The 27,276-nt window shown below is 35.8% G+C and overlaps 7 protein-coding genes across 11 annotated transcripts in view; 4 read left to right on the top strand and 3 right to left on the bottom strand.

Annotated features, from left to right (window-relative positions):
- LOC104751461 (thaumatin-like protein 1b) overlaps window positions 1–1,248 on the bottom strand; it is a 2,328-nt gene extending 1,080 nt beyond the window's left edge. Inside the window, exons 1-2 of the mRNA XM_010473408.2 lie at window positions 1,071–1,248; window positions 269–980 (exon numbers count right to left, since the gene is read on the bottom strand). Of these exons, the coding sequence (XP_010471710.1) occupies window positions 269–980; window positions 1,071–1,125 (767 nt within the window). The 5' untranslated portion in view covers window positions 1,126–1,248. The remainder of the gene's footprint in view (window positions 1–268; window positions 981–1,070) is intronic.
- Window positions 2,516–4,636, top strand: LOC104753866 (monocopper oxidase-like protein SKS1). Its single transcript, XM_019237812.1, has 4 exons — window positions 2,516–2,794; window positions 2,893–3,002; window positions 3,094–3,364; window positions 4,631–4,636. Exons 1-4 carry the CDS (start codon window positions 2,657–2,659, stop codon window positions 4,634–4,636), a joined length of 525 nt encoding a protein of 174 aa, XP_019093357.1. The 5' UTR covers window positions 2,516–2,656.
- LOC104751459 (monocopper oxidase-like protein SKS1) lies at window positions 4,961–11,459 on the top strand. Of its 2 annotated transcripts, XM_019238368.1 has the most exons (9): window positions 4,961–5,239; window positions 5,338–5,447; window positions 5,539–5,809; window positions 6,044–6,146; window positions 6,252–6,612; window positions 7,501–7,866; window positions 7,950–8,028; window positions 8,120–8,240; window positions 11,340–11,459. In XM_019238368.1, exons 1-9 carry the CDS (start codon window positions 5,102–5,104, stop codon window positions 11,426–11,428), a joined length of 1,638 nt encoding a protein of 545 aa, XP_019093913.1. In that variant the 5' UTR covers window positions 4,961–5,101; the 3' UTR covers window positions 11,429–11,459. The 2 variants fall into 2 exon arrangements, with proteins under 2 accessions (XP_019093913.1, XP_019093912.1); XM_019238367.1 differs by lacking the exons at window positions 4,961–5,239; window positions 5,338–5,447; window positions 5,539–5,809; ... (3 more) ...; window positions 7,950–8,028; window positions 8,120–8,240 and adding exons at window positions 8,876–9,154; window positions 9,253–9,362; window positions 9,455–9,725; ... (2 more) ...; window positions 10,600–10,965; window positions 11,049–11,127 and having other exon boundaries at window positions 11,219–11,459.
- On the top strand, window positions 12,840–17,898 carry LOC104751460 (tubulin beta-1 chain). 2 transcript variants are annotated; one of them, XM_010473407.2, is made up of 3 exons: window positions 12,840–13,411; window positions 16,675–16,944; window positions 17,037–17,898. In XM_010473407.2, exons 1-3 carry the CDS (start codon window positions 13,015–13,017, stop codon window positions 17,714–17,716), a joined length of 1,347 nt encoding a protein of 448 aa, XP_010471709.1. In that variant the 5' UTR covers window positions 12,840–13,014; the 3' UTR covers window positions 17,717–17,898. The 2 variants fall into 2 exon arrangements, with proteins under 2 accessions (XP_010471709.1, XP_010471708.1); XM_010473406.2 differs by lacking the exon at window positions 12,840–13,411 and adding an exon at window positions 15,397–15,967.
- LOC104751458 lies at window positions 17,899–19,149 on the bottom strand. Of its 2 annotated transcripts, XM_010473403.2 has the most exons (3): window positions 18,696–19,149; window positions 18,526–18,612; window positions 17,899–18,421 (listed from the first exon to the last, which is right to left on the bottom strand). In XM_010473403.2, exons 1-3 carry the CDS (start codon window positions 19,029–19,031, stop codon window positions 18,101–18,103), a joined length of 744 nt encoding a protein of 247 aa, XP_010471705.1. In that variant the 5' UTR covers window positions 19,032–19,149; the 3' UTR covers window positions 17,899–18,100. The 2 variants fall into 2 exon arrangements, with proteins under 2 accessions (XP_010471705.1, XP_010471707.1); XM_010473405.2 differs by lacking the exon at window positions 18,526–18,612.
- On the bottom strand, window positions 19,920–21,516 carry LOC104753864. 2 transcript variants are annotated; one of them, XM_019238003.1, is made up of 4 exons: window positions 21,112–21,516; window positions 20,891–20,993; window positions 20,736–20,800; window positions 19,920–20,622 (listed from the first exon to the last, which is right to left on the bottom strand). In XM_019238003.1, the coding sequence occupies exons 1-4, from the start codon at window positions 21,262–21,264 to the stop codon at window positions 20,512–20,514; spliced, it is 432 nt and encodes a 143-aa protein (XP_019093548.1). In that variant the 5' UTR covers window positions 21,265–21,516; the 3' UTR covers window positions 19,920–20,511. The 2 variants fall into 2 exon arrangements, with proteins under 2 accessions (XP_019093548.1, XP_019093547.1); XM_019238002.1 differs by having other exon boundaries at window positions 19,920–20,625; window positions 21,112–21,511.
- Window positions 23,638–25,595, top strand: LOC104751457 (putative ER lumen protein-retaining receptor C28H8.4). The gene is made up of 6 exons (XM_010473402.2): window positions 23,638–24,089; window positions 24,331–24,530; window positions 24,633–24,773; window positions 24,848–24,928; window positions 25,029–25,153; window positions 25,256–25,595. Exons 1-6 carry the CDS (start codon window positions 23,867–23,869, stop codon window positions 25,302–25,304), a joined length of 819 nt encoding a protein of 272 aa, XP_010471704.1. The 5' UTR covers window positions 23,638–23,866; the 3' UTR covers window positions 25,305–25,595.

Genomic DNA, 27,276 nt, shown 5'->3' with positions numbered 1-27,276 from the left:
TTTTTTTTTTTTTTTTTTGCAGTATAAAGCAAAGTCCTATCCTATTGTAGTAGTAGATTAGTAGTAGTATTTTATTTCCAGCTAGTATATAATTGACAAAAAAACAAAAATCACAGTTACTTCAATTGCACGGTAAACAAAAAAGGTAATTAATTAATGGTTAGTAAATATGTTGTCTGATGTAATTGATGAAACTACCCTTACACCTAACCTTTATTCATAAGCAAAACTAAAAAAATAAAAGGGTAAGAAGGGAAATAATCATAACCTGGTGTTAGGAGAAGGGCAAAACGTGATGACGTAATTAGGGGAGTCGGCGCATGTGAAGGTACTACTCTGATCATCGTAAGCGTAGCTGTAAGCACGTGGGCACGCGGTTTTAAACACCACCGAGTACGACGACGGTTTACACGTGTCAGGCGTACCGAAGGCGCCGCTGCAGCAATACTCCGGCGTACGGAAAGCTTCGCACGCGCTTTTGCACCCCATGGATTGTTTCCCACCGCCGTCCAAACTCGTCACTTTAAGCTCCGACGGACACGAACCGTTCAGATCCACGACGCATCCCGTGCTGCTACAGTTCAAACCCGAGCCTCCTTGAGGAACCACCAGCATCGGGACGTTGTAACCGTCGACGAGACTCACGTCGTAGAAATCGAGACCGCCAGATCCGTCTAGCGTGAACTCCGCTAGCGTAGCGGGAGGCGTCGCGCCTGATCCGGAGCACTCGACGGTACCGGATCCGCAATCTCCGGTGATGCAAGTGAATTTACCACCGTCGGTGTCGGTGTCGGTGGTGCATTGAGTTCTTCCCCAGAAACGTCCGCCCCATGAAGTCGGAGCGTTGATGGTTCGCTCTTCCCCTTTTTGGAGTACGAATCCGGTCGTCGGAAGCGGTGGAACTCCGGCGTTTGATAAAAGTCCAGGCCAGACTGTGTATTCGCATTTGTTCACCATTACGAAGCTCGTTGATCTAACTCCTGTGAATTTACATAATACCCAAAAAATCAAATCATCATACTATAGTTACAGTATTTATTAAAATCATTACTTAAATCGAAGATTCGTACCAGAAACGAACACATGGGAGAGGATAAGTAAGATCAATGGCAACGGAAGAGCCATTGGAACAAAGAAGAAGAAGAATATTTGTTAAGGATCTTAATGCTCTGTTTCGTCTTCTTCTTCTTTGTTGTAGTTTTATTAACAGAGGAGTCTGAGAGAGCGAAAGAGAGATGAAGAAGACGATGTGTGATTTATAGAGGTAGCATATTCCGTTCGCTTTATCTCTCTGTTGGTAAGAATCAGGTGTATGTGTTGGTTGGTGGCTTATGGTACGCCAGCTTACGTGGTTACACCTAATTGGTTTATAAACCTTTTAATCTCAAAAAACAAAATAAAATGTATATATATTTTATAGTTAATAGCTAGTTAGTATAGACATAATTATAAGCACTATACGATAATGGGTTAGTCTGATTCGAGAATAGTTAAATTACCACTAATTGTGAGTTTGATTGATAAATTTTCAACGAAAATATCCAACTACCTTTTGACCTTCACTTTTGATTTTAAAAGTATCTACAAAAACGTAAAGTAATTCATATAGTTTTTCAATATTCTTTTTTAACTTTACTGTATAATTACGCGATTAAGATTTGTAAACCACGTAGACGTGCAAAAAGGAGTATAACATTCTTTCTTTTTATCCATGATTTTATAGGAATTTTCAGTAGGGATTGATTATGTGATTTCATCGTAACAATAAGAACTTAAGAAGGGTCTAGTACAAAATATGATGACGAGTTAATCCAAGAGTCCAAAACCATATGATTTTATCAAACTATCACTTCATTTTAATTAACAACTAGCTAGGTACGACTAGTGGACGTTTCAACGTCTTTCATGATAGTCGCGGGCCCTGTAAAATTATATTGGAGGAACCATATAATATCTTCCTTGTAATAAAAATGTTTTGTGTGCAACGAACGACATACACAACAGACCCAAAAATTGTGTACTGTACATATATGTGCTAGATATTTCTTCTTCTCAAAAGTTAAATTGTTGTTACTTTTTACTGTTTTCAAAAGACGTGGTGTGTGAACTGTGAAAGATTAAAGAGGATGTAAAAAATGTGATTAAATAGTTTTTCAATAATTGCTTGCGTTATTTTATTTTGTAGGACTGAATAACGACCGTTTTTGTAATTTTGTATTCAGAGAGGTCACATCCACTTTACAATATTTCGTAAGCCATCGTCTTCCCCTCACGTTTTTTTTTTCCTTTTCGCCCGTCAGTACAATAAAATCTTATGCGTATGTCTAATTAATAAGATACGATAAAATATTTAATGGACCTCTAAAGTTTAGTATAATGAATAAGCCCAGCAGAATTTTATCAAACGCACAAATGTGTTTCCCATAAATTAGGTTGAAAATGCAGACTGCATGAACTCTTATAAGCATATTCAATATTCAGAGCACGAAATAAGGGTTAACTCAAACAACCAAATGATGGTTATCATCGAATTAATATATCGTTTCAAAGAAAAAATGTAGCTAATTTCTTGCCTCGAACACAGCACAAACATCTCAACGATCCTTGATTTCCAATTTTCCATAGATATATATTTTTCGTAAGTCAATCTTTCGCAATGAGACATGTAGTTGTTGAGGTGTTGGTTCTGACTTTTTTGGTCGTCTTGGATATGAGCTATGCGTTTGCACCTATCGTATCGTACCAATGGGTCGTCTCTTATTCTCAACGTTCCATTCTTGGAGGCAACAAGCAGGTTCCATCGATGATTCGTTTTATGTTTTTGTATTTGTTTTTTTTTTAAAGTATGATTTTAAGTCGTTATATATGAAATCATACATGATCAATCAACAGATCATAGTGATCAACGACATGTTTCCTGGACCGATCCTTAATGCAACAGCAAACGATATCATCATCGTCAACATTTTCAACAACTTGAACGAACCCTTTCTTATGACATGGTAAATATTTCACACTTAAATAGGTGTGTTTTTGTATTGGTTTTGGTTTAGCCATATTTGTTATCAAAACCTGTATAAATAAAAATTAAAGGAATGGATTACAATTGCGGAAGAACTCGTGGCAAGATGGAGTTCGAGGGACAAACTGTCCCATACTACCGGGGACAAATTGGACGTACAGTTTTCAGGTGAAGGATCAGATCGGAAGCTACTTTTACTTTCCGTCGCTTCTACTTCAGAAAGCTGCCGGAGGATACGGTTCTATTAGAATCAATACCCCGGAACTTGTGCCGGTTCCGTTCCCAACGCCCGACTCTGAATACGACATCTTGGTAGGAGATTGGTTCTATGCCGACCATACGGTAAGTTTTGTTTTTATTTACCGTATACCAATTACCATCCAAACTCCAAAGTAATCTCCTATATTTTTTTTTTAACAAATATATATTTACTTGTACTAAATTGATAATTTATGTGCTTAATGAAAAAAATTGTGGATTAACTAAAAAATGTTATGTAGTTTTTTTTTTTGTAAAAGATGTTTGGGTTGATTTGCATAACACAAGTAATTTGTTTTGAAAAATATTTGATGAAAGGATANATCTTAATGCTCTGTTTCGTCTTCTTCTTCTTTGTTGTAGTTTTATTAACAGAGGAGTCTGAGAGAGCGAAAGAGAGATGAAGAAGACGATGTGTGATTTATAGAGGTAGCATATTCCGTTCGCTTTATCTCTCTGTTGGTAAGAATCAGGTGTATGTGTTGGTTGGTGGCTTATGGTACGCCAGCTTACGTGGTTACACCTAATTGGTTTATAAACCTTTTAATCTCAAAAAACAAAATAAAATGTATATATATTTTATAGTTAATAGCTAGTTAGTATAGACATAATTATAAGCACTATACGATAATGGGTTAGTCTGATTCGAGAATAGTTAAATTACCACTAATTGTGAGTTTGATTGATAAATTTTCAACGAAAATATCCAACTACCTTTTGACCTTCACTTTTGATTTTAAAAGTATCTACAAAAACGTAAAGTAATTCATATAGTTTTTCAATATTCTTTTTTAACTTTACTGTATAATTACGCGATTAAGATTTGTAAACCACGTAGACGTGCAAAAAGGAGTATAACATTCTTTCTTTTTATCCATGATTTTATAGGAATTTTCAGTAGGGATTGATTATGTGATTTCATCGTAACAATAAGAACTTAAGAAGGGTCTAGTACAAAATATGATGACGAGTTAATCCAAGAGTCCAAAACCATATGATTTTATCAAACTATCACTTCATTTTAATTAACAACTAGCTAGGTACGACTAGTGGACGTTTCAACGTCTTTCATGATAGTCGCGGGCCCTGTAAAATTATATTGGAGGAACCATATAATATCTTCCTTGTAATAAAAATGTTTTGTGTGCAACGAACGACATACACAACAGACCCAAAAATTGTGTACTGTACATATATGTGCTAGATATTTCTTCTTCTCAAAAGTTAAATTGTTGTTACTTTTTACTGTTTTCAAAAGACGTGGTGTGTGAACTGTGAAAGATTAAAGAGGATGTAAAAAATGTGATTAAATAGTTTTTCAATAATTGCTTGCGTTATTTTATTTTGTAGGACTGAATAACGACCGTTTTTGTAATTTTGTATTCAGAGAGGTCACATCCACTTTACAATATTTCGTAAGCCATCGTCTTCCCCTCACGTTTTTTTTTTCCTTTTCGCCCGTCAGTACAATAAAATCTTATGCGTATGTCTAATTAATAAGATACGATAAAATATTTAATGGACCTCTAAAGTTTAGTATAATGAATAAGCCCAGCAGAATTTTATCAAACGCACAAATGTGTTTCCCATAAATTAGGTTGAAAATGCAGACTGCATGAACTCTTATAAGCATATTCAATATTCAGAGCACGAAATAAGGGTTAACTCAAACAACCAAATGATGGTTATCATCGAATTAATATATCGTTTCAAAGAAAAAATGTAGCTAATTTCTTGCCTCGAACACAGCACAAACATCTCAACGATCCTTGATTTCCAATTTTCCATAGATATATATTTTTCGTAAGTCAATCTTTCGCAATGAGACATGTAGTTGTTGAGGTGTTGGTTCTGACTTTTTTGGTCGTCTTGGATATGAGCTATGCGTTTGCACCTATCGTATCGTACCAATGGGTCGTCTCTTATTCTCAACGTTCCATTCTTGGAGGCAACAAGCAGGTTCCATCGATGATTCGTTTTATGTTTTTGTATTTGTTTTTTTTTTAAAGTATGATTTTAAGTCGTTATATATGAAATCATACATGATCAATCAACAGATCATAGTGATCAACGACATGTTTCCTGGACCGATCCTTAATGCAACAGCAAACGATATCATCATCGTCAACATTTTCAACAACTTGAACGAACCCTTTCTTATGACATGGTAAATATTTCACACTTAAATAGGTGTGTTTTTGTATTGGTTTTGGTTTAGCCATATTTGTTATCAAAACCTGTATAAATAAAAATTAAAGGAATGGATTACAATTGCGGAAGAACTCGTGGCAAGATGGAGTTCGAGGGACAAACTGTCCCATACTACCGGGGACAAATTGGACGTACAGTTTTCAGGTGAAGGATCAGATCGGAAGCTACTTTTACTTTCCGTCGCTTCTACTTCAGAAAGCTGCCGGAGGATACGGTTCTATTAGAATCAATACCCCGGAACTTGTGCCGGTTCCGTTCCCAACGCCCGACTCTGAATACGACATCTTGGTAGGAGATTGGTTCTATGCCGACCATACGGTAAGTTTTGTTTTTATTTACCGTATACCAATTACCATCCAAACTCCAAAGTAATCTCCTATATTTTTTTTTTAACAAATATATATTTACTTGTACTAAATTGATAATTTATGTGCTTAATGAAAAAAATTGTGGATTAACTAAAAAATGTTATGTAGTTTTTTTTTTTGTAAAAGATGTTTGGGTTGATTTGCATAACACAAGTAATTTGTTTTGAAAAATATTTGATGAAAGGATATGAGAGCTTCACTTGACACCGGTCACAGTTTGCCAACTCCTGATGGTATTCTTATTAACGGGCGTGGTCCTGAAGAGACCTTCTTTGTATTTGAACCAGGTGAGTTATTTTCTTAATATGTTACGCTATGTCTATATGTCATATGTCATACTCTAATAGTCTAATAACACACCAATGTATCTTTTGTTTTGTGCTTAATGGCAGGTAAAATGTATAGGCTAAGAATATCAAACGTGGGTCTCAAAACATGCTTAAATTTCAGGATCCAAGACCATGATATGCTTCTAGTTGAGACAGAGGGTACGTATGTTCAGAAACGTGCTTACTCTAGCCTGGACATCCACGTGGGTCAATCATACTCTGTTCTCGTCACCGCTAAAACCGACCCGGTTGGAATTAACCGAGCCTACTACATATTGGCCACAGCCCGGTTCACTGATTACTACCTTGGCGGTATAGCTTTAATTCGATATCCCAACTCCCCCCTCGACCCGGTCGGATCAGTTCCACTCGCACCTGCTTCGTGGGATTACGCTTCCTCAGTTGAACAAGCCCAATCCATCAGGTATTCTCGGATCAGTTTTTAGTTTCATATTCTTGATCAATAAAGTAATTAGTGTATGTGTGACCCCACAGAATGGACCTAAACGTTGGAGCGGCAAGAACGAACCCACAAGGTTCGTACCACTACGGACGTATAAAGGTAGCCAGAACGATATTATTACACAACGACGTCATGCTATCGTCCGGCAGACTCCGTTACACAATAAATGGTGTTTCGTTTGTCTACCCCGAAACACCGTTAAAGCTCGTTGACCATTTCCAACTAAATGACACGATCATCCCCAACATGTTCCCGAATTACCCTACCAACAAAACACCGAGTTTAGNGAGACCTTCTTTGTATTTGAACCAGGTGAGTTATTTTCTTAATATGTTACGCTATGTCTATATGTCATATGTCATACTCTAATAGTCTAATAACACACCAATGTATCTTTTGTTTTGTGCTTAATGGCAGGTAAAATGTATAGGCTAAGAATATCAAACGTGGGTCTCAAAACATGCTTAAATTTCAGGATCCAAGACCATGATATGCTTCTAGTTGAGACAGAGGGTACGTATGTTCAGAAACGTGCTTACTCTAGCCTGGACATCCACGTGGGTCAATCATACTCTGTTCTCGTCACCGCTAAAACCGACCCGGTTGGAATTAACCGAGCCTACTACATATTGGCCACAGCCCGGTTCACTGATTACTACCTTGGCGGTATAGCTTTAATTCGATATCCCAACTCCCCCCTCGACCCGGTCGGATCAGTTCCACTCGCACCTGCTTCGTGGGATTACGCTTCCTCAGTTGAACAAGCCCAATCCATCAGGTATTCTCGGATCAGTTTTTAGTTTCATATTCTTGATCAATAAAGTAATTAGTGTATGTGTGACCCCACAGAATGGACCTAAACGTTGGAGCGGCAAGAACGAACCCACAAGGTTCGTACCACTACGGACGTATAAAGGTAGCCAGAACGATATTATTACACAACGACGTCATGCTATCGTCCGGCAGACTCCGTTACACAATAAATGGTGTTTCGTTTGTCTACCCCGAAACACCGTTAAAGCTCGTTGACCATTTCCAACTAAATGACACGATCATCCCCAACATGTTCCCGAATTACCCTACCAACAAAACACCGAGTTTAGGCACCTCAGTGGTCGATATACGTTACAGAGATTTCGTCCACATCGTGTTCCAGAATCCCCTGTTTGAATTGCAGAGTTACCACATCGATGGTTACAATTTCTTCGTCGTCGGGTAAAAATTACATGTCATAATCGAAATCATGTCTAGTCATATGATTAATTAGGTGTACTAATCTTTATTTGAGTTGATGTTAGATATGGATTTGGAGCTTGGTCTGAGAGCAAAAGAGCTGGATATAACTTAGTGGATGCTGTTTCACGATCAACAGTTCAGGTTAAATCAAATCATAAGCTTCGTTATTAATGTATTAGAATTTAGACTAGAGAATTTAGTTTGTTTTTTTTTTTCCTTTTTTGGGGTTTAGGTATATCCATATTCGTGGGCAGCAATACTAATAGCTATGGATAATCAAGGAATGTGGAATGTGAGATCACAGAAAGCAGAGCAGTGGTATCTTGGTCAAGAGCTTTATATGAGAGTTAAAGGTGAAGANACGTTTCAACGTCTTTCATGATAGTCGCGGGCCCTGTAAAATTATATTGGAGGAACCATATAATATCTTCCTTGTAATAAAAATGTTTTGTGTGCAACGAACGACATACACAACAGACCCAAAAATTGTGTACTGTACATATATGTGCTAGATATTTCTTCTTCTCAAAAGTTAAATTGTTGTTACTTTTTACTGTTTTCAAAAGACGTGGTGTGTGAACTGTGAAAGATTAAAGAGGATGTAAAAAATGTGATTAAATAGTTTTTCAATAATTGCTTGCGTTATTTTATTTTGTAGGACTGAATAACGACCGTTTTTGTAATTTTGTATTCAGAGAGGTCACATCCACTTTACAATATTTCGTAAGCCATCGTCTTCCCCTCACGTTTTTTTTTTCCTTTTCGCCCGTCAGTACAATAAAATCTTATGCGTATGTCTAATTAATAAGATACGATAAAATATTTAATGGACCTCTAAAGTTTAGTATAATGAATAAGCCCAGCAGAATTTTATCAAACGCACAAATGTGTTTCCCATAAATTAGGTTGAAAATGCAGACTGCATGAACTCTTATAAGCATATTCAATATTCAGAGCACGAAATAAGGGTTAACTCAAACAACCAAATGATGGTTATCATCGAATTAATATATCGTTTCAAAGAAAAAATGTAGCTAATTTCTTGCCTCGAACACAGCACAAACATCTCAACGATCCTTGATTTCCAATTTTCCATAGATATATATTTTTCGTAAGTCAATCTTTCGCAATGAGACATGTAGTTGTTGAGGTGTTGGTTCTGACTTTTTTGGTCGTCTTGGATATGAGCTATGCGTTTGCACCTATCGTATCGTACCAATGGGTCGTCTCTTATTCTCAACGTTCCATTCTTGGAGGCAACAAGCAGGTTCCATCGATGATTCGTTTTATGTTTTTGTATTTGTTTTTTTTTTAAAGTATGATTTTAAGTCGTTATATATGAAATCATACATGATCAATCAACAGATCATAGTGATCAACGACATGTTTCCTGGACCGATCCTTAATGCAACAGCAAACGATATCATCATCGTCAACATTTTCAACAACTTGAACGAACCCTTTCTTATGACATGGTAAATATTTCACACTTAAATAGGTGTGTTTTTGTATTGGTTTTGGTTTAGCCATATTTGTTATCAAAACCTGTATATATTAAAAATTAAAGGAATGGATTACAATTGCGGAAGAACTCGTGGCAAGATGGAGTTCGAGGGACAAACTGTCCCATACTACCGGGGACAAATTGGACGTACAGTTTTCAGGTGAAGGATCAGATCGGAAGCTACTTTTACTTTCCGTCGCTTCTACTTCAGAAAGCTGCCGGAGGATACGGTTCTATTAGAATCAATACCCCGGAACTTGTGCCGGTTCCGTTCCCAACGCCCGACTCTGAATACGACATCTTGGTAGGAGATTGGTTCTATGCCGACCATACGGTAAGTTTTGTTTTTATTTACCGTATACCAATTACCATCCAAACTCCAAAGTAATCTCCTATATTTTTTTTTTAACAAATATATATTTACTTGTACTAAATTGATAATTTATGTGCTTAATGAAAAAAATTGTGGATTAACTAAAAAATGTTATGTAGTTTTTTTTTTTGTAAAAGATGTTTGGGTTGATTTGCATAACACAAGTAATTTGTTTTGAAAAATATTTGATGAAAGGATATGAGAGCTTCACTTGACACCGGTCACAGTTTGCCAACTCCTGATGGTATTCTTATTAACGGGCGTGGTCCTGAAGAGACCTTCTTTGTATTTGAACCAGGTGAGTTATTTTCTTAATATGTTACGCTATGTCTATATGTCATATGTCATACTCTAATAGTCTAATAACACACCAATGTATCTTTTGTTTTGTGCTTAATGGCAGGTAAAATGTATAGGCTAAGAATATCAAACGTGGGTCTCAAAACATGCTTAAATTTCAGGATCCAAGACCATGATATGCTTCTAGTTGAGACAGAGGGTACGTATGTTCAGAAACGTGCTTACTCTAGCCTGGACATCCACGTGGGTCAATCATACTCTGTTCTCGTCACCGCTAAAACCGACCCGGTTGGAATTAACCGAGCCTACTACATATTGGCCACAGCCCGGTTCACTGATTACTACCTTGGCGGTATAGCTTTAATTCGATATCCCAACTCCCCCCTCGACCCGGTCGGATCAGTTCCACTCGCACCTGCTTCGTGGGATTACGCTTCCTCAGTTGAACAAGCCCAATCCATCAGGTATTCTCGGATCAGTTTTTAGTTTCATATTCTTGATCAATAAAGTAATTAGTGTATGTGTGACCCCACAGAATGGACCTAAACGTTGGAGCGGCAAGAACGAACCCACAAGGTTCGTACCACTACGGACGTATAAAGGTAGCCAGAACGATATTATTACACAACGACGTCATGCTATCGTCCGGCAGACTCCGTTACACAATAAATGGTGTTTCGTTTGTCTACCCCGAAACACCGTTAAAGCTCGTTGACCATTTCCAACTAAATGACACGATCATCCCCAACATGTTCCCGAATTACCCTACCAACAAAACACCGAGTTTAGGCACCTCAGTGGTCGATATACGTTACAGAGATTTCGTCCACATCGTGTTCCAGAATCCCCTGTTTGAATTGCAGAGTTACCACATCGATGGTTACAATTTCTTCGTCGTCGGGTAAAAATTACATGTCATAATCGAAATCATGTCTAGTCATATGATTAATTAGGTGTACTAATCTTTATTTGAGTTGATGTTAGATATGGATTTGGAGCTTGGTCTGAGAGCAAAAGAGCTGGATATAACTTAGTGGATGCTGTTTCACGATCAACAGTTCAGGTTAAATCAAATCATAAGCTTCGTTATTAATGTATTAGAATTTAGACTAGAGAATTTAGTTTGTTTTTTTTTTTCCTTTTTTGGGGTTTAGGTATATCCATATTCGTGGGCAGCAATACTAATAGCTATGGATAATCAAGGAATGTGGAATGTGAGATCACAGAAAGCAGAGCAGTGGTATCTTGGTCAAGAGCTTTATATGAGAGTTAAAGGTGAAGAACAAGAAGATCCTTCGAATATTCCGGTTAGAGATGAAAATCCGATACCGGATAATGTCATCCGCTGTGGCAGAGTTCTTTAATAATTAATTATTTTCAATAATTAAAAAAAAACAGAAAAAACGGTTAAAACTTTTAAGAAATTAACTTTTATAATCATCAAAGTACTATTGGGATATCGGTGCATCACTAGAATCAGACGACCATTGTGAGAAGTTCCACTACTGCACGATGCCGTTTTAGTTAAAAGGCTTGCATAATTGTTATCTACAAAACCGGCCCAGCCCAGGTCTGTTTTGACTGAATCTATATTTGTCACATCAGTTCTGTATGATTTTACTTGTATCAATAGGAAAACGATAGAAACGTGCTCCCATATCCTCTATGTTCCCTTCAGTGACATTTTTACAAGAAGTTGGGAGCAAGTAATTTTACCAAGAACAAATGGTTGGAAACAAGAATATGTTTAAAAATAAAAATAAAAATAGGATCGTTTTTTTTTTACAAGTTCAATTATTGATATTGACGTTACGTATAAAAACAGTAGATCGATCTTGACATAAAAATAAAACCAAAATAATTGGATCAAATCTCAGATCTTACTACAGTCTAAATCTATCTAGCTACATGTGCTATGACATTATTATTATTTTTCTATATGAGTACATATAATTCTTTTTATTTTGTTTTGTTATCAGTATTTGCATGATAGATCCAAACTCAATTGGTGTGAGGATATTTTTATACTATGATAATTCAACCGATTTTCAAATTTCAATTATTGTGTTTTATCGTTTACGTAGAAATAGACATATGTATTCAAGATCTCCAGATCGTTTATTACATCTAGCTACATGTGCTATGTCACTTATAAACAACCAAGAGACTTGGGTTCGTATCCCACTGGGTGTGAATAAATTTATGAAGTTTGACAAAAAAAAAACAACAACTAAGAGACTCAAGACAAGTTATTGAATACATTTCGCACCCATCTTGTAATGCATGAGTATATGTTACTGTTTTTATGGTTATAGTTCAAAAAGTAGAAGACTCGTCATTAGTAGATTCGAAAACGAGTCTAATAAGTAACAGCCATAATGTGATTTCTTCTCTATCAATGTAGACATTTTTAATTGGTGAAAATATTGATTTTCTTTTTGGCTCATTTCAGACCATGATTTATTTGGAACTTTAAGAAAATCTAACAAAGTCCAAAAGCAAAGAAAAGAGCTTAAACAATAATATGGATGTTAATTAAAATCTGTAATAGTCAATAGTAAAATTTAATGATATTATCTAAATAAGAAGAAAAAGATATCACATTTATTTTTAATATATAATTCCAAATCATCTTAAATAAAATTAATTATATATTGGTATGATGTAGTATTATTCATTTTCCTTTCAAAGAATTTTCAATATCAAGGTTTTTATCTTTTTTTTTTTTTTTTGAATAAACGATATTTGGTATATAAATAAAATATTAGGTTGCAGTCAAAAAAAAACAGAGAATAAAGAAACAGGGGAAGAAGAAGAAACGGTTATAGCTGGCAAGATCCATCTTCTTCCCCCACTCTGTCAACTTTGTCACTCTCCCGCTTCTCTCTCTCTCGCCTTCTTATTCTCTTCCTCTTCTCTCGTCTCAGATCTCAAATCTTTATCGATCATCATGAGGGAGATCCTTCACGTTCAAGGTGGCCAATGCGGTAACCAAATCGGTTCCAAATTCTGGGAAGTAATCTGCGACGAACATGGTGTTGATCCCACGGGACGTTACAACGGTGACTCCGCTGATCTCCAGCTCGAACGTATCAACGTTTATTACAATGAAGCATCTGGTGGTAGATATGTTCCTCGTGCTGTTCTCATGGATCTTGAGCCTGGTACTATGGATAGTATCAGATCCGGCGCCTATGGTCAGATATTTCGTCCTGATAACTTCGTTTTTGGTCAGTCTGGTGCTGGTAACAACTGGGCGAAAGGTCACTATACCGAAGGTGCTGAGCTCATTGATGCTGTTCTTGATGTTGTTCGTAAGGAGGCTGAGAACTGTGATTGCCTTCAAGGTATTAATCTCTCTCAATCATTGATTTAGTTTCCATTGTTTATATCTCGTGACTCTTGAGTGTTGCATGTTTCGTAACCGATGATCTCCATTTCACTTGTTTTTTCTATGTTCATGAATCTTGATCATCCTCGCATTACACTTGATGATCTCTTTGAAATCTTGTTTTTGATATGTTTCTCTTCATTGATCTCATCAAGAACATGATCCTTCGATGTTGTTTTGCTCGTGGAGTGAGTCGGTGCTTATGTTTCAATAATTCATATTGTATTCAAGAATCAGATTGTTAATTACTGTTGAGACTGAGCTGTTACCACTTAATGATTGACCAGCAATTAGATTTTGTCTACTTTCTTTTAACAACATTGAATCTAAAAGACAATATCCTAATTTGGCGGTAGTGTTATTGTGGCCCCTAATGTTTTGTGACAGTGGATCAAAAGTTATAATATCACGTGAGCCTTAACCATATCAAATTTTTTAATCAGTACTTTAGAGAATACTANCGAATATTCCGGTTAGAGATGAAAATCCGATACCGGATAATGTCATCCGCTGTGGCAGAGTTCTTTAATAATTAATTATTTTCAATAATTAAAAAAAAACAGAAAAAACGGTTAAAACTTTTAAGAAATTAACTTTTATAATCATCAAAGTACTATTGGGATATCGGTGCATCACTAGAATCAGACGACCATTGTGAGAAGTTCCACTACTGCACGATGCCGTTTTAGTTAAAAGGCTTGCATAATTGTTATCTACAAAACCGGCCCAGCCCAGGTCTGTTTTGACTGAATCTATATTTGTCACATCAGTTCTGTATGATTTTACTTGTATCAATAGGAAAACGATAGAAACGTGCTCCCATATCCTCTATGTTCCCTTCAGTGACATTTTTACAAGAAGTTGGGAGCAAGTAATTTTACCAAGAACAAATGGTTGGAAACAAGAATATGTTTAAAAATAAAAATAAAAATAGGATCGTTTTTTTTTTACAAGTTCAATTATTGATATTGACGTTACGTATAAAAACAGTAGATCGATCTTGACATAAAAATAAAACCAAAATAATTGGATCAAATCTCAGATCTTACTACAGTCTAAATCTATCTAGCTACATGTGCTATGACATTATTATTATTTTTCTATATGAGTACATATAATTCTTTTTATTTTGTTTTGTTATCAGTATTTGCATGATAGATCCAAACTCAATTGGTGTGAGGATATTTTTATACTATGATAATTCAACCGATTTTCAAATTTCAATTATTGTGTTTTATCGTTTACGTAGAAATAGACATATGTATTCAAGATCTCCAGATCGTTTATTACATCTAGCTACATGTGCTATGTCACTTATAAACAACCAAGAGACTTGGGTTCGTATCCCACTGGGTGTGAATAAATTTATGAAGTTTGACAAAAAAAAAACAACAACTAAGAGACTCAAGACAAGTTATTGAATACATTTCGCACCCATCTTGTAATGCATGAGTATATGTTACTGTTTTTATGGTTATAGTTCAAAAAGTAGAAGACTCGTCATTAGTAGATTCGAAAACGAGTCTAATAAGTAACAGCCATAATGTGATTTCTTCTCTATCAATGTAGACATTTTTAATTGGTGAAAATATTGATTTTCTTTTTGGCTCATTTCAGACCATGATTTATTTGGAACTTTAAGAAAATCTAACAAAGTCCAAAAGCAAAGAAAAGAGCTTAAACAATAATATGGATGTTAATTAAAATCTGTAATAGTCAATAGTAAAATTTAATGATATTATCTAAATAAGAAGAAAAAGATATCACATTTATTTTTAATATATAATTCCAAATCATCTTAAATAAAATTAATTATATATTGGTATGATGTAGTATTATTCATTTTCCTTTCAAAGAATTTTCAATATCAAGGTTTTTATCTTTTTTTTTTTTTTTTGAATAAACGATATTTGGTATATAAATAAAATATTAGGTTGCAGTCAAAAAAAAACAGAGAATAAAGAAACAGGGGAAGAAGAAGAAACGGTTATAGCTGGCAAGATCCATCTTCTTCCCCCACTCTGTCAACTTTGTCACTCTCCCGCTTCTCTCTCTCTCGCCTTCTTATTCTCTTCCTCTTCTCTCGTCTCAGATCTCAAATCTTTATCGATCATCATGAGGGAGATCCTTCACGTTCAAGGTGGCCAATGCGGTAACCAAATCGGTTCCAAATTCTGGGAAGTAATCTGCGACGAACATGGTGTTGATCCCACGGGACGTTACAACGGTGACTCCGCTGATCTCCAGCTCGAACGTATCAACGTTTATTACAATGAAGCATCTGGTGGTAGATATGTTCCTCGTGCTGTTCTCATGGATCTTGAGCCTGGTACTATGGATAGTATCAGATCCGGCGCCTATGGTCAGATATTTCGTCCTGATAACTTCGTTTTTGGTCAGTCTGGTGCTGGTAACAACTGGGCGAAAGGTCACTATACCGAAGGTGCTGAGCTCATTGATGCTGTTCTTGATGTTGTTCGTAAGGAGGCTGAGAACTGTGATTGCCTTCAAGGTATTAATCTCTCTCAATCATTGATTTAGTTTCCATTGTTTATATCTCGTGACTCTTGAGTGTTGCATGTTTCGTAACCGATGATCTCCATTTCACTTGTTTTTTCTATGTTCATGAATCTTGATCATCCTCGCATTACACTTGATGATCTCTTTGAAATCTTGTTTTTGATATGTTTCTCTTCATTGATCTCATCAAGAACATGATCCTTCGATGTTGTTTTGCTCGTGGAGTGAGTCGGTGCTTATGTTTCAATAATTCATATTGTATTCAAGAATCAGATTGTTAATTACTGTTGAGACTGAGCTGTTACCACTTAATGATTGACCAGCAATTAGATTTTGTCTACTTTCTTTTAACAACATTGAATCTAAAAGACAATATCCTAATTTGGCGGTAGTGTTATTGTGGCCCCTAATGTTTTGTGACAGTGGATCAAAAGTTATAATATCACGTGAGCCTTAACCATATCAAATTTTTTAATCAGTACTTTAGAGAATACTATTGTGTTGACTCTATCGAGGTGAAACAGATCATATTTGAGAGATGATTGAATAGGAAAATGGGTCATGATTGGCTTCATATAGAATAACATCTCAATACTTTTTTGGATTTGGTCTGGACATAAAAGACAAGTCCTTTATCAAACCTACCATTTGGACTATGTTTAGTTTCAAATAAGTGACATTACGGATACATTGTTACAGGGTTTCAAGTATGCCACTCTCTCGGAGGAGGCACAGGTTCAGGAATGGGAACTCTGTTGATATCAAAGATCCGTGAGGAGTACCCGGACAGGATGATGCTCACATTCTCTGTTTTCCCATCTCCAAAGGTCTCAGATACAGTCGTTGAGCCTTACAATGCTACTCTCTCAGTGCACCAGCTTGTAGAGAACGCTGATGAATGTATGGTCCTCGACAACGAAGCTCTCTACGACATCTGTTTCCGCACTCTCAAACTCAGTACTCCTAGCTGTAAGTACCAAGTTTTGTGTCGAATAAAGCTAAATTAATGTTCTCTTGGTTCTTAAATTCTGAGACGATCATATATGTATGTACATTTGCAGTTGGAGACTTGAACCACTTGATCTCCGCAACAATGAGTGGAGTGACTTGCTCTCTACGGTTCCCTGGACAACTCAACTCTGACCTAAGGAAACTCGCCGTGAACCTAATCCCATTCCCACGTCTCCATTTCTTCATGGTTGGTTTCGCGCCTCTGACTTCCCGTGGCTCTCAACAGTACATCTCTCTCACAGTCCCCGAGCTGACGCAGCAAATGTGGGACGCCAAGAACATGATGTGCGCAGCTGATCCACGCCACGGACGTTACCTCACAGCCTCGGCCATGTTCAGAGGAAAGATGAGCACAAAAGAAGTTGACGAACAGATCTTGAACGTCCAGAACAAGAACTCATCTTACTTTGTTGAATGGATCCCAAACAACGTAAAGTCCAGCGTCTGCGACATCCCACCAACAGGAATCAAAATGGCTTCAACGTTTGTGGGAAACTCGACTTCGATCCAGGAAATGTTCAGGAGAGTGAGCGAGCAGTTCACAGCCATGTTCAGGAGAAAAGCTTTCCTTCATTGGTATACAGGAGAAGGAATGGACGAGATGGAGTTCACTGAAGCTGAAAGCAACATGAATGATCTCGTCGCTGAATACCAGCAATACCAAGATGCTACTGCTGATGAAGAAGGTGAGTACGAGGATGAAGAGGAAGAAGAAGTTTACGAATCTTGATTTCAAATTGAGAAAACAAACAAGCCCAATCTTGAAAGCTCTCTTTCTCTCTATGCCTACTACTACTACTACTACTTTGTGGTTCTCTTATTGTATTTGCCATTTGCATTGTTTGTAATAATAATTTGTCAATGTATCTCTCTTTTAAGCTCTCATAAATAAATAAAAAAGTATTCTTAGAATCCTTTAAAAACTGCATTTATAAAAATTATACACAACCAATACTTTTGCCTTTTTCCCAATGGAAACTTGCAATTTTGGTTGAGAATATTCGTATCAAAATCCTAGTACATTTTTCTGCTATATATCTAGGCACTAGGTAGGTAGAAAAAGCTCCCATAAAGAAAAGACAAAAAAGGTTACAATTTAGAAAATTACCCATCCCTACTTGAGTTGGTATGAGGAGATGAATCTAGTGTAAAGCTTCTTGGATCGAATCAAACCTAATCTTCTTTGTCTTGCTTGAGCAGCTGCTTGGATTTTACTTGCTGATGATGATGCCACTCTCTCAAAACCAACCAATGGGAAGATTCCGTTACCAGCTTCCTCTGCAGCTGGAAGAAGGTTCAGATCAATCCCGCTACGTCGTTCGATATCACTCACGTTAACCGTACGATGAACAGATATCAACGGTCGCAGATTTCGATCAACTCTAATGGGCTGGGCAATAAACCCAACTTGCGCCCTAAGTAAACCCATCTCCGCCTGTAATATTCATTCACAACATATTTTATCAAATATGGAAACAAATATTAATAAACCTTTACATTTCCCAAAAAAAAAAAAAAGGAAAAAAAAAAAGAAAACACCTCGAGAACAGAACAGGATGTGTTAAACTGTGAAGAAGATGTCTGGTTTTTCGTACAAAATTCTTCTTCTTTTAAACCTTTTTTAATCTGTCGACACTCAGATTGATTTATGCGAATTACATAATAATTTTATCAAACGATTTAAACCAGAAATAATAATAAGAACTTACGGTTTGAGAATTGATTTTCTTGGCCTCACCGGTTAAGCACGAAGAACTCGAATTACTTCCGAAATCGCCGACCGATTTAATCAGCGGAGAAGGAGAAGAAGAAGAAGAAGAAGAAGAAGAAGAAGACCTCTTTTTAGTGCGACCCCATTTATGGAACAAAGGAGGAGAAGAATCAGAAGAGGAGGAGGAGGAGAATACAACAGGGTGCGAAAGTTGCAATAAGACTGAAGAAACTTCGTAGTCAATTCTATCGAAATAGGAATCTTCGTTCTTGCCTTTGCCTTTACCATAGTTATCTTCTTCCATTGATAGACTCTGTTTCTTCTTCTTCGACATTGTTGTGGTTTTTTTTTAGTAGTGAATGAGGGAAGAGACACGAGTGATTTTGTTTTCTGATAGACTCTGTCTCTTCTCTTCTCTTCGGCTGCTTGAAACGATTGGGTTAATCATATGAGAGAGATAAATCTTTTTCTGAAGATTTGGTTTCGTTTTATTTGTTTTTTTTTTCACATATCTCGTAGTGTTGATGGTCTAGCTTTATGACACGTGTCAGTACATTTTTTTTGTTTCTTATTTTTGATTTTTGGGTTTCTAGTTTTCGTTGTAATTAACTTTTTAGCCATTTAACATTTTTTTTTTGTCAATTTTGGAATTAAAAAAAATCGAATTAATCCCCAAAAATGCTAAGTTTGCTTTTATTTTCTAAACACAATATTATTTCTGATAATTTTCACAAACCTCACTAGATTTTGTTCTGATTAAAATAATGTTTGAAGTGATGCGTTTAACAAGTTAGTAATTTTTTTGTATAGTTTTTTTCTGTTTATAGAGAGAGTTTAGGTCACCAAGTTTCATTTGCTTGCTCAAAGAAATTTTGCTTCTATAAAAGAACCAAAATTCAAATATCTAATTATTCTATGTGTCCATTTATTTACCTAGGACATGTCAACGAACTGTGGTTACTAAGACCTGCAACTACTGCATAAAAAATGGGATATTTCGTCAAGTTTAAGACCTGATCCGAGTCTTGTACTAAAACAATCTGGTTTTGACTTGAGATTTTGGTTCAAGTGTTTTCCTATAAACAATGGATGACTATAGAGATAACATTCAACATTACCAGCCAATAACCAAATGATTTCTTNTTTTTTTTTTTTTTTGCAAGAACTAAATGTTAACCATACAATATTTGTTAACATATATGCATTCAATTAGTAAGCAAACCATGTCCACTTAACTGCACTATTACTACATTCTACAACAGAACACAGCTCTTTCTTTTTATTTTTTCCTTTCTTTTTTTGAATAAAATGTAAAATTTATTCGAAAAAGGTTTTTACATCAAGTGCTTCTTTAGCTTTAAAACCTTGTTAAAACATTTGATAAAAAAAATCAAAGAGAGTACTTCCTTAGTGTGTGGCAAACCAGACCTCCAAACCTTGTTTCCCCATAGTTGCAACTGCAACCCACCCGATCTTAACTTGTAAACAATAGCAACTATGTAGAGGGCTCTTTCTTAGTCTCTACATAGTTGCTATTGTTTACGAGGGCTGTTGAGCCTAGGAGACCTCCTTAATGGCGTCTTTACTACGGGCCTTTCCTCCTTCTTACTAACCTTGTCTTCCAATTCAGCTACTTTAGCCATCAATCCTGAAATGATCCTATCTTTCTCATGATTAGATGATTGAAGCTGCTCCTGCATAGTTACAAGACTTAATATGTTCTTAGTAGCTTGTTTGATCTCCTCGTCTCTCCTCATTAACTTATCAGTGAATCCGCTTTCGATGCACTTGAATTGACTCCAAGCAAACCCGGATTATTGTACTAGTGTAGGTACCTCACATCCCCCTTCAAATTCAAGCTTCAGTTTCTTGAGTTTGTCTTCCAATAATTTACAATCCGCATCTCCACCAGAATCACTAGTTTCCTTCTGCCACAATACAAAAAAAAAAAAAAAAGAAACATATTTTCAATCTCCTACAAATCGATAAGCATATGACAGAACTTTTAAGAAAACAAAAGTTGAAAACTTTAACATACATGTGTACTCAGAATGAGGAAATCAAACCAAGCTCTCAAGTAATCCAACTCTTTCTGAGCATGTTCTGAAATTTACAATAATATACAAAACAGTAAAGGAGCAAACTTTCTAAAAACATCATAATCATGTGAAAATCCAAACAAATTGCTCTCACCTAATTGCGATTCGCAAGACAAACGATCTCTTTCCTTGAATATATCGTAATTAGCGATCTCAACCCGCCGCATCATGTTCATGTCTTCAATTTCCTTTTTCATCTGAATAATCAAAGAGAAAATTACAAAAAATTCCTTATAAAAGTTTCTGAGTGTTTTTACTAAAATAACCCATAAATTTCTGGGAGACCTGATGCTTTTTTTTTTGGTTACCACTTACCAGAGAGAGTTTATCATTATAACTCTGAGCATCAGAGACCTGACGCTTAACCTGAGCTCGAAGCTTTTCTTCGTTTTTCCGAAGGATCTCGACCAAACTGTTGAAGATTATATTCCATTTCATCTCCTTATCTGAAGAATCTTTGGAACCCATTTAGAAGAAAGAAAAAAAAAACACTTTCCCGATGTTGAGGTTAGAGAGAGCCTGTGTTTCTAATCTAAACTAGTAAACTCGATCTACTCGTAACTGTTTTAATTCCCCTCCAATTAATGCACTATAATTAGGGAACGTGTTATGTTCAAATCATATGATTAGTAGTAGTGTAAGCCTAAATGCAATTTTTTTTTTTTTAATATTTTGATTTAGAGTTTAAAAAATATATGGGGAAGTGTAGTGTGGAAAAGAATCTAGAGGAAATTGTAAAAATAATCGATAGAAGTAGACTATTTTAAATAGTATTAATTCGCTTTCTGAAGATGATGAAGTGGTAACATTTATAGCATGAGTTTGAATTTTCAAAACATTCACACATTAGGATTAACAGTTTTTTTTCTTTTACCTTTTCTGAAAAATGGTTTCACAATACGAGAGGTGCTCATATGTGTCACAAACTCTTTTGTAACTTTGTAAACTCTTTTGTAAATTTGATACAATTTGATGATGATAAATAAACGTTAAAAAATGAGAAAAAAAATAAAATAAAATAAACGTTAAAAAAAAAATAATAATTAGGTTACTATTTTTTTTTAATCTCCCTATTTAAAAAGATTCTATCAAATCTAAAATTTATAAAAAAAATAAAAGTAAATTGGAATTACTTGATTTTCTCATTCTTAACTTCCTAACATGATCAATCCTTGGCGAACAAGCATATACAAATCATTAATAAACACACATTTCTCCATTTTACCTTGTAAAGATGTTTTCTTCCTTTCTGCCTCCTGAAGTAATTCTCAAAATCTTGTCTTTTCTTCCGGGCAAAACATTACAAACCCTCCGATTAGTTTCAAAGCAGTTTAACTCCTTAATCTCCGAACCCTACCTCCTCCGTCTCCACCACCGCCATGCCCTAAACTCCTTCTCTATCCTAACCGCCTTCACCGCCGGTTCCCACGGATCCCAAACCGTATATCTCAAACTCTTCCTCTTCACTAAACCCAACGACATTTCTCTCGCCGTTCTCACTGCTTTCAAAGCTTTTTACACAGACCGTCTCCCGGAAGCTTATCGTGAAAATGAGCAAACACTAAAACCCATCACAAAACGCTTCCTTGGAGAAAGAATCAGAGTCTTCTCTTCTAACCATCAGTTTATCTGTATCTTGATCGACAAGGAACATTTTCTATTCGACCCTATTAACCAAAAACTCCTAAAAATACCACAATCCTCCACATCTTCTTCTTCTTCCTCTTCTGTTGTCTCCTTCGGCTTCGTTTCCTCAACGTTACAATACAAAATCATCAGATTTTTCCTTCCTTATCACCCAATCTGCAAATTCGAGATACTCACTCTCACAATCACAGGAAGAAACTGCAATCATCATCTCGAGATCTCACCATGGAAATCACAAGAACAAGAGTGTCCTTACCTTCTAGAACCATACCCTCCAGCTCAAGCCGATGGGTTCCTTTATTGGATAACAAAAAATGTTCCACAGATCGTGTCTTTCTCTTTAGAACAAGAGAAGTTCTATGTTCTGCCTCCACCGCCATGTTTTGAAGACAACCGTAAGCACCGTTTTAGCTTATGTGGAATCAGAGGGAATCTCTGGGTAGTAGACTACAATTCTTTTGCACCAAAAATGGAGCTTTGGATGATGAAGAGTGGCTCAAATGGATATGCTTGGATCAAAATGCACAGTATCGAGCTCAAGAAAACATTCACCCTTTACTATCCAACGTTTCCGATCATGATTCATGATATACAATCTGATTGTGTGATCTTCCAGGTTCTGTTTCCGAGTAAGATACATATTTATTACACGAGCAAGAATGAAGTGGAGGACGTTGGGGGTATATCATGCGGAGAGTTACAGCTTTGTCATTATACTGATGGCCTTTTGTCTCTCTAATTTGTACTTGTGTTGTGAGATTAAAATCAAAGCTGTAATTTATCTTTTAAAAATATATTACAAAATCATTCATGTTTCCTTATGCTTTTGACTTTTTCTCTTTATTTTTTTTTAATATATAACAAAAGGTATAATAATTTTAGTGATTCATGAAACAGCCTAAAAACATAAAACAAGATATTCATACATTATTGTAAAACTGTCATTTGTACGCAACACACCAGTTACATCATGTAACACATATTGTAAAATAAAAATATAGTACATTATTTATAGTATTAAAGAAAAAACGATTCAATTACTAACTTTAGTTTTCCAATGGGATAGACGAGGCAGAGTCGTTGGCTTACCACGAATCTAATTTTCACCTAAAACAAACTTAACCCTCCACGTGTCACCGTCTTAAAGTGTTAGACTTCTCGACTTTTTGTGTTGTATGAAGAAAAGAAAAAGAGAGTAACTTTTAGCTGGGGTGGCTAGGTGGGGGTGGGTGCGTGCGTGCGTTACCAATTTTTCCAGTTTCCCCACTCCACATCCAAAAAAGAAAAGAAAAATACAGTCACCTGATCGTGCAACATAATCAACCCCGGTCCGAAAAAGAGAGATCTGGTCCTAAAAGGTTTCGACTTTACTGGTTCTATTTTTGGTAAGAAAGTGAAAAAAGAAACGAATCCACGACAAAAGATGAAGGCGGCGCAGAGGCCGATCCACGCCGTGACGACATGGGTTCGCCGGCAACCACCAAAGGTTAAAGCTTTTCTCGGTGTTGTATCAGCCATGACTGCTCTGGTTTTGCTGAGAATGATCGTTCATGACCACGACAATCTCTTTGTCGCTGCTGAGGCTGTTCATGCCCTTGGTATCTCCGTCCTTATCTACAAACTCACCAAGGAGAAGACTTGTGCTGGTACTCATCGATTTCTTCCCAAAGTTTCGATATTTCTTGATTTTGAAAGTTCAGGGTTTCTTGGTTTAGGCTTTGATTAGGGGATGAGTGATTCTGAATTTGATTTTTGTCCCGATCCGATCCGTTCCAATTTCAGATTAGGGTTTGAATGAGAGATTGCGTGTATATGAGATTTCAATTGTTTGATGAACACTTGATTAGGATAAATTTACAATCTTTTTTTAATGGTGTATTTTGACAGGATTATCTTTGAAGTCACAAGAGCTAACTGCTCTGTTTCTGGCGGTGAGACTGTATTGTAGTTTTGTGATGGAATTTGATATTCACACGTTGCTTGATTCGGCTACACTGGTGACTACACTTTGGGTTATCTATATGATCCGTTTTAAGCTCAAAGCTAGTTACATGGAAGACAAAGACAATTTTGCTATCTACTACGTCGTAAGTTGTTGTTCTTTTCGATTTGAGTTACATTGTTGTGACTTGCTGTCTAGTTGTGAAGATTGTCTTTGTCCATTGAGCTTTTTTCATATATGGTTTCAGGTAATTCCATGTGTTGTTTTGTCTGTTCTTATTCACCCATCAACACATCACCATATAGTCAACAAGATTTCTTGGGCCTTCTGCGTTTATCTTGAAGCTGTTTCAGTCCTTCCTCAACTTAGAGTCATGCAAAACACTAAGGTACATTGAAAAGCCTTGGAAACCAGTTTTTATCCTTTGATCGGTTTAAACTAGTAACACATGTCTTGTCTCAGATCGTGGAGCCATTCACAGCACATTACGTATTTGCTTTGGGGATAGCCAGGTTCTTGAGTTGTGCACACTGGGTCCTTCAGGTATTTTCTTTGTTTTTTTTTTTTTTTTTCGCATCCTAATTAGAAAAGCTCCATACATAAAATATAGCTTTGCAGACTTGATTGTATTATTATGGTGTAGGTTTTGGACACTCGAGGGAGGTTATTGACAGCTTTAGGATATGGTTTCTGGCCTATAATGGTCCTCCTCTCTGAAATCGTCCAAACCTTCATTCTCGCAGACTTCTGCTACTACTATGTCAAGAGGTAAATCATAAATGTTTATGATTGTTATCGCGTATATGATGGATGATCTAATAATGTCACTGATGAGTGTTCTGAGATTTGATGTTTTTGCTGTTATGGCAGTTTAATGGGTGGTCAGCTCGTTCTTCGTCTACCATCTGGTGTTGTGTGAAATATTGGTGAAATAGAGAGAAGAAGAAGAATAAGATACGGTGTTGTTTTAAGGTTATGGTACTGTGGAGTAATGCTCCATGTCTTGCAGGCTAATCGTTTTTGAGTCTTCTTCTTTAATCTCTTTTTTTTTTCTTTCTCCTTTATGTTTTTTTTTTGTTCTTTCTTAGAGGACTTGTAAAGAAAAAAAGATAATTGATTAGAGATTTTGACATATTAGTTAGCCTCTCAGCTTTTTTAATCTATTACATAAATAGTCTTAAGGTGTTGGCAAAAGTAACTGTTTTTGACTCATAATTCACCAAAGGAGATCCGATCCTAAAGTTGTCAACTTCAAAATAACTTGTAAGAAAAGCAAAAACAACAAGAAGGAAGAAGAAGGTTTCTTGAAGTTAATTTGTCATCCTGGTCTTGTGAGCAAATCCACAAGAAGGTTTCTCAAACTCCATTACATTCCACAACAGCTTCAGCAGCTCGTTTCGGTTTGCTTTTTCTCCGGCTTCCATTTTGTCTAAAGCCAATAGACGTAGTAGATTTCATGGAATCATCAGTGCTTCACTTTGATCCTAACCCATTCTCTTCTTCAGTTACATCTGTATTTTTTTTTTTTTTTGAAAATTTGGCAAAAGTAACTGTACATATTATTTATTCAAAAACTTGAAGAAAAAAGGATAAGTAATAATGTAATATACTTATCTATATTAACTTAAGAGATTTTTTACTAAGGTTAACACAAAACTTAAAACCAAAAGAAAAAGTTAATTTGGGGGGAAAAATATATACTATTAGGATTATGATATATACATGTACATTTGGTTTTCTCAAGTCTGACATAGCCACACAGCGAGTAGAAGTGTGTATAAATGTTAGGAAAGAAGAACAAAATTGTGTCATTTTTTTGAAATTTTTTTTTCTTCGTTTTTAACATTAAAAAAAAGTTGTCTTATATATGTCCATTAATCATAATTTGCTTATTTGGTAAAATATGGTTTTTAAAAAAAAATGAAAGAAAAAGGATAAAGCTTAGTGTTTGTATTTACGTCTGACTTTAAAAAAAAACACAAAAAAGAAGAAAAGGAAAAAATCGACGTTGGTTGTTGGCTATAGATTTCCAAATTTCTCATTTATTTTCCTTTTTAATTATTATTAACGGCTAAATAATTTGCATTCAAGGATCCAACCGTTACAATTTCCTCTCTTTTTTTTCATTTTTTTTCACAACAAATCCTAATTTACTTTTTTGTTTTTAACAACAAATCCCAATTTATTTTTCTTTTTATTTGCGTTTATTTAATTGTCATTAACGGCTAAACAATTTAATTGCTTCCAAATCCAACCAACCGTTTATATACAAAAATTACTAATTCCCTTTTTTTTAATACAAAAATTACTAATTTCCTTTTCTTTTACAACAGATCCTAATTCCCTTTATAATCTTTTTACAAGAGTCTATAAATAACTCACTATACATCTCTCAATCTCTCGTCATCATCACTCTTCATCGTCGTCGTCTTCTTCTTCTTCAAGCCCTATGAGAAACAGAGGAGGAGTGAGAGGCGTTTGATAGTTGTTTCTAAAAATTCAATCTTTCTAATCCATTTAGGGTTTTTTTTTTGTTTTTTTCTTCGAAATTCTTGGAGATCCCCTCTTTCTATTGATCTAGGGTTTAGTCGTTTCATTGCTGACTGATTCTTTCTATTTCATATGTTAGATTGAATGGGTTAGCTTAGAACCGTCCAAGAAGAAGAGAAGACCAACTCCTCCAGAGTCCAGCCTCAAGGTTTATCTATGGCATCAGTCTTATGTTTAAGGTCCACAACGTTTTTATTGATACCCCATTCTTAATATTTTTTTGCAGGTTAAAGAAGACCCGTGTTAGAACCAGTAGCTGCTACTACGCAAGTCAAGCCTCCGAAAATATATAACCAGTAGCTACTGTGTCTTTATTGTGTCTTTTTAGTTCAGCTCTTTAC

Source organism: Camelina sativa, chromosome 16, assembly GCF_000633955.1.
Source record: "Camelina sativa cultivar DH55 chromosome 16, Cs, whole genome shotgun sequence".
Classification (NCBI taxonomy): domain Eukaryota; kingdom Viridiplantae; phylum Streptophyta; class Magnoliopsida; order Brassicales; family Brassicaceae; genus Camelina; species Camelina sativa.
Note: the sequence above shows the minus strand (reverse complement) of the source record. Positions and strands in the feature narration are given on the sequence as shown.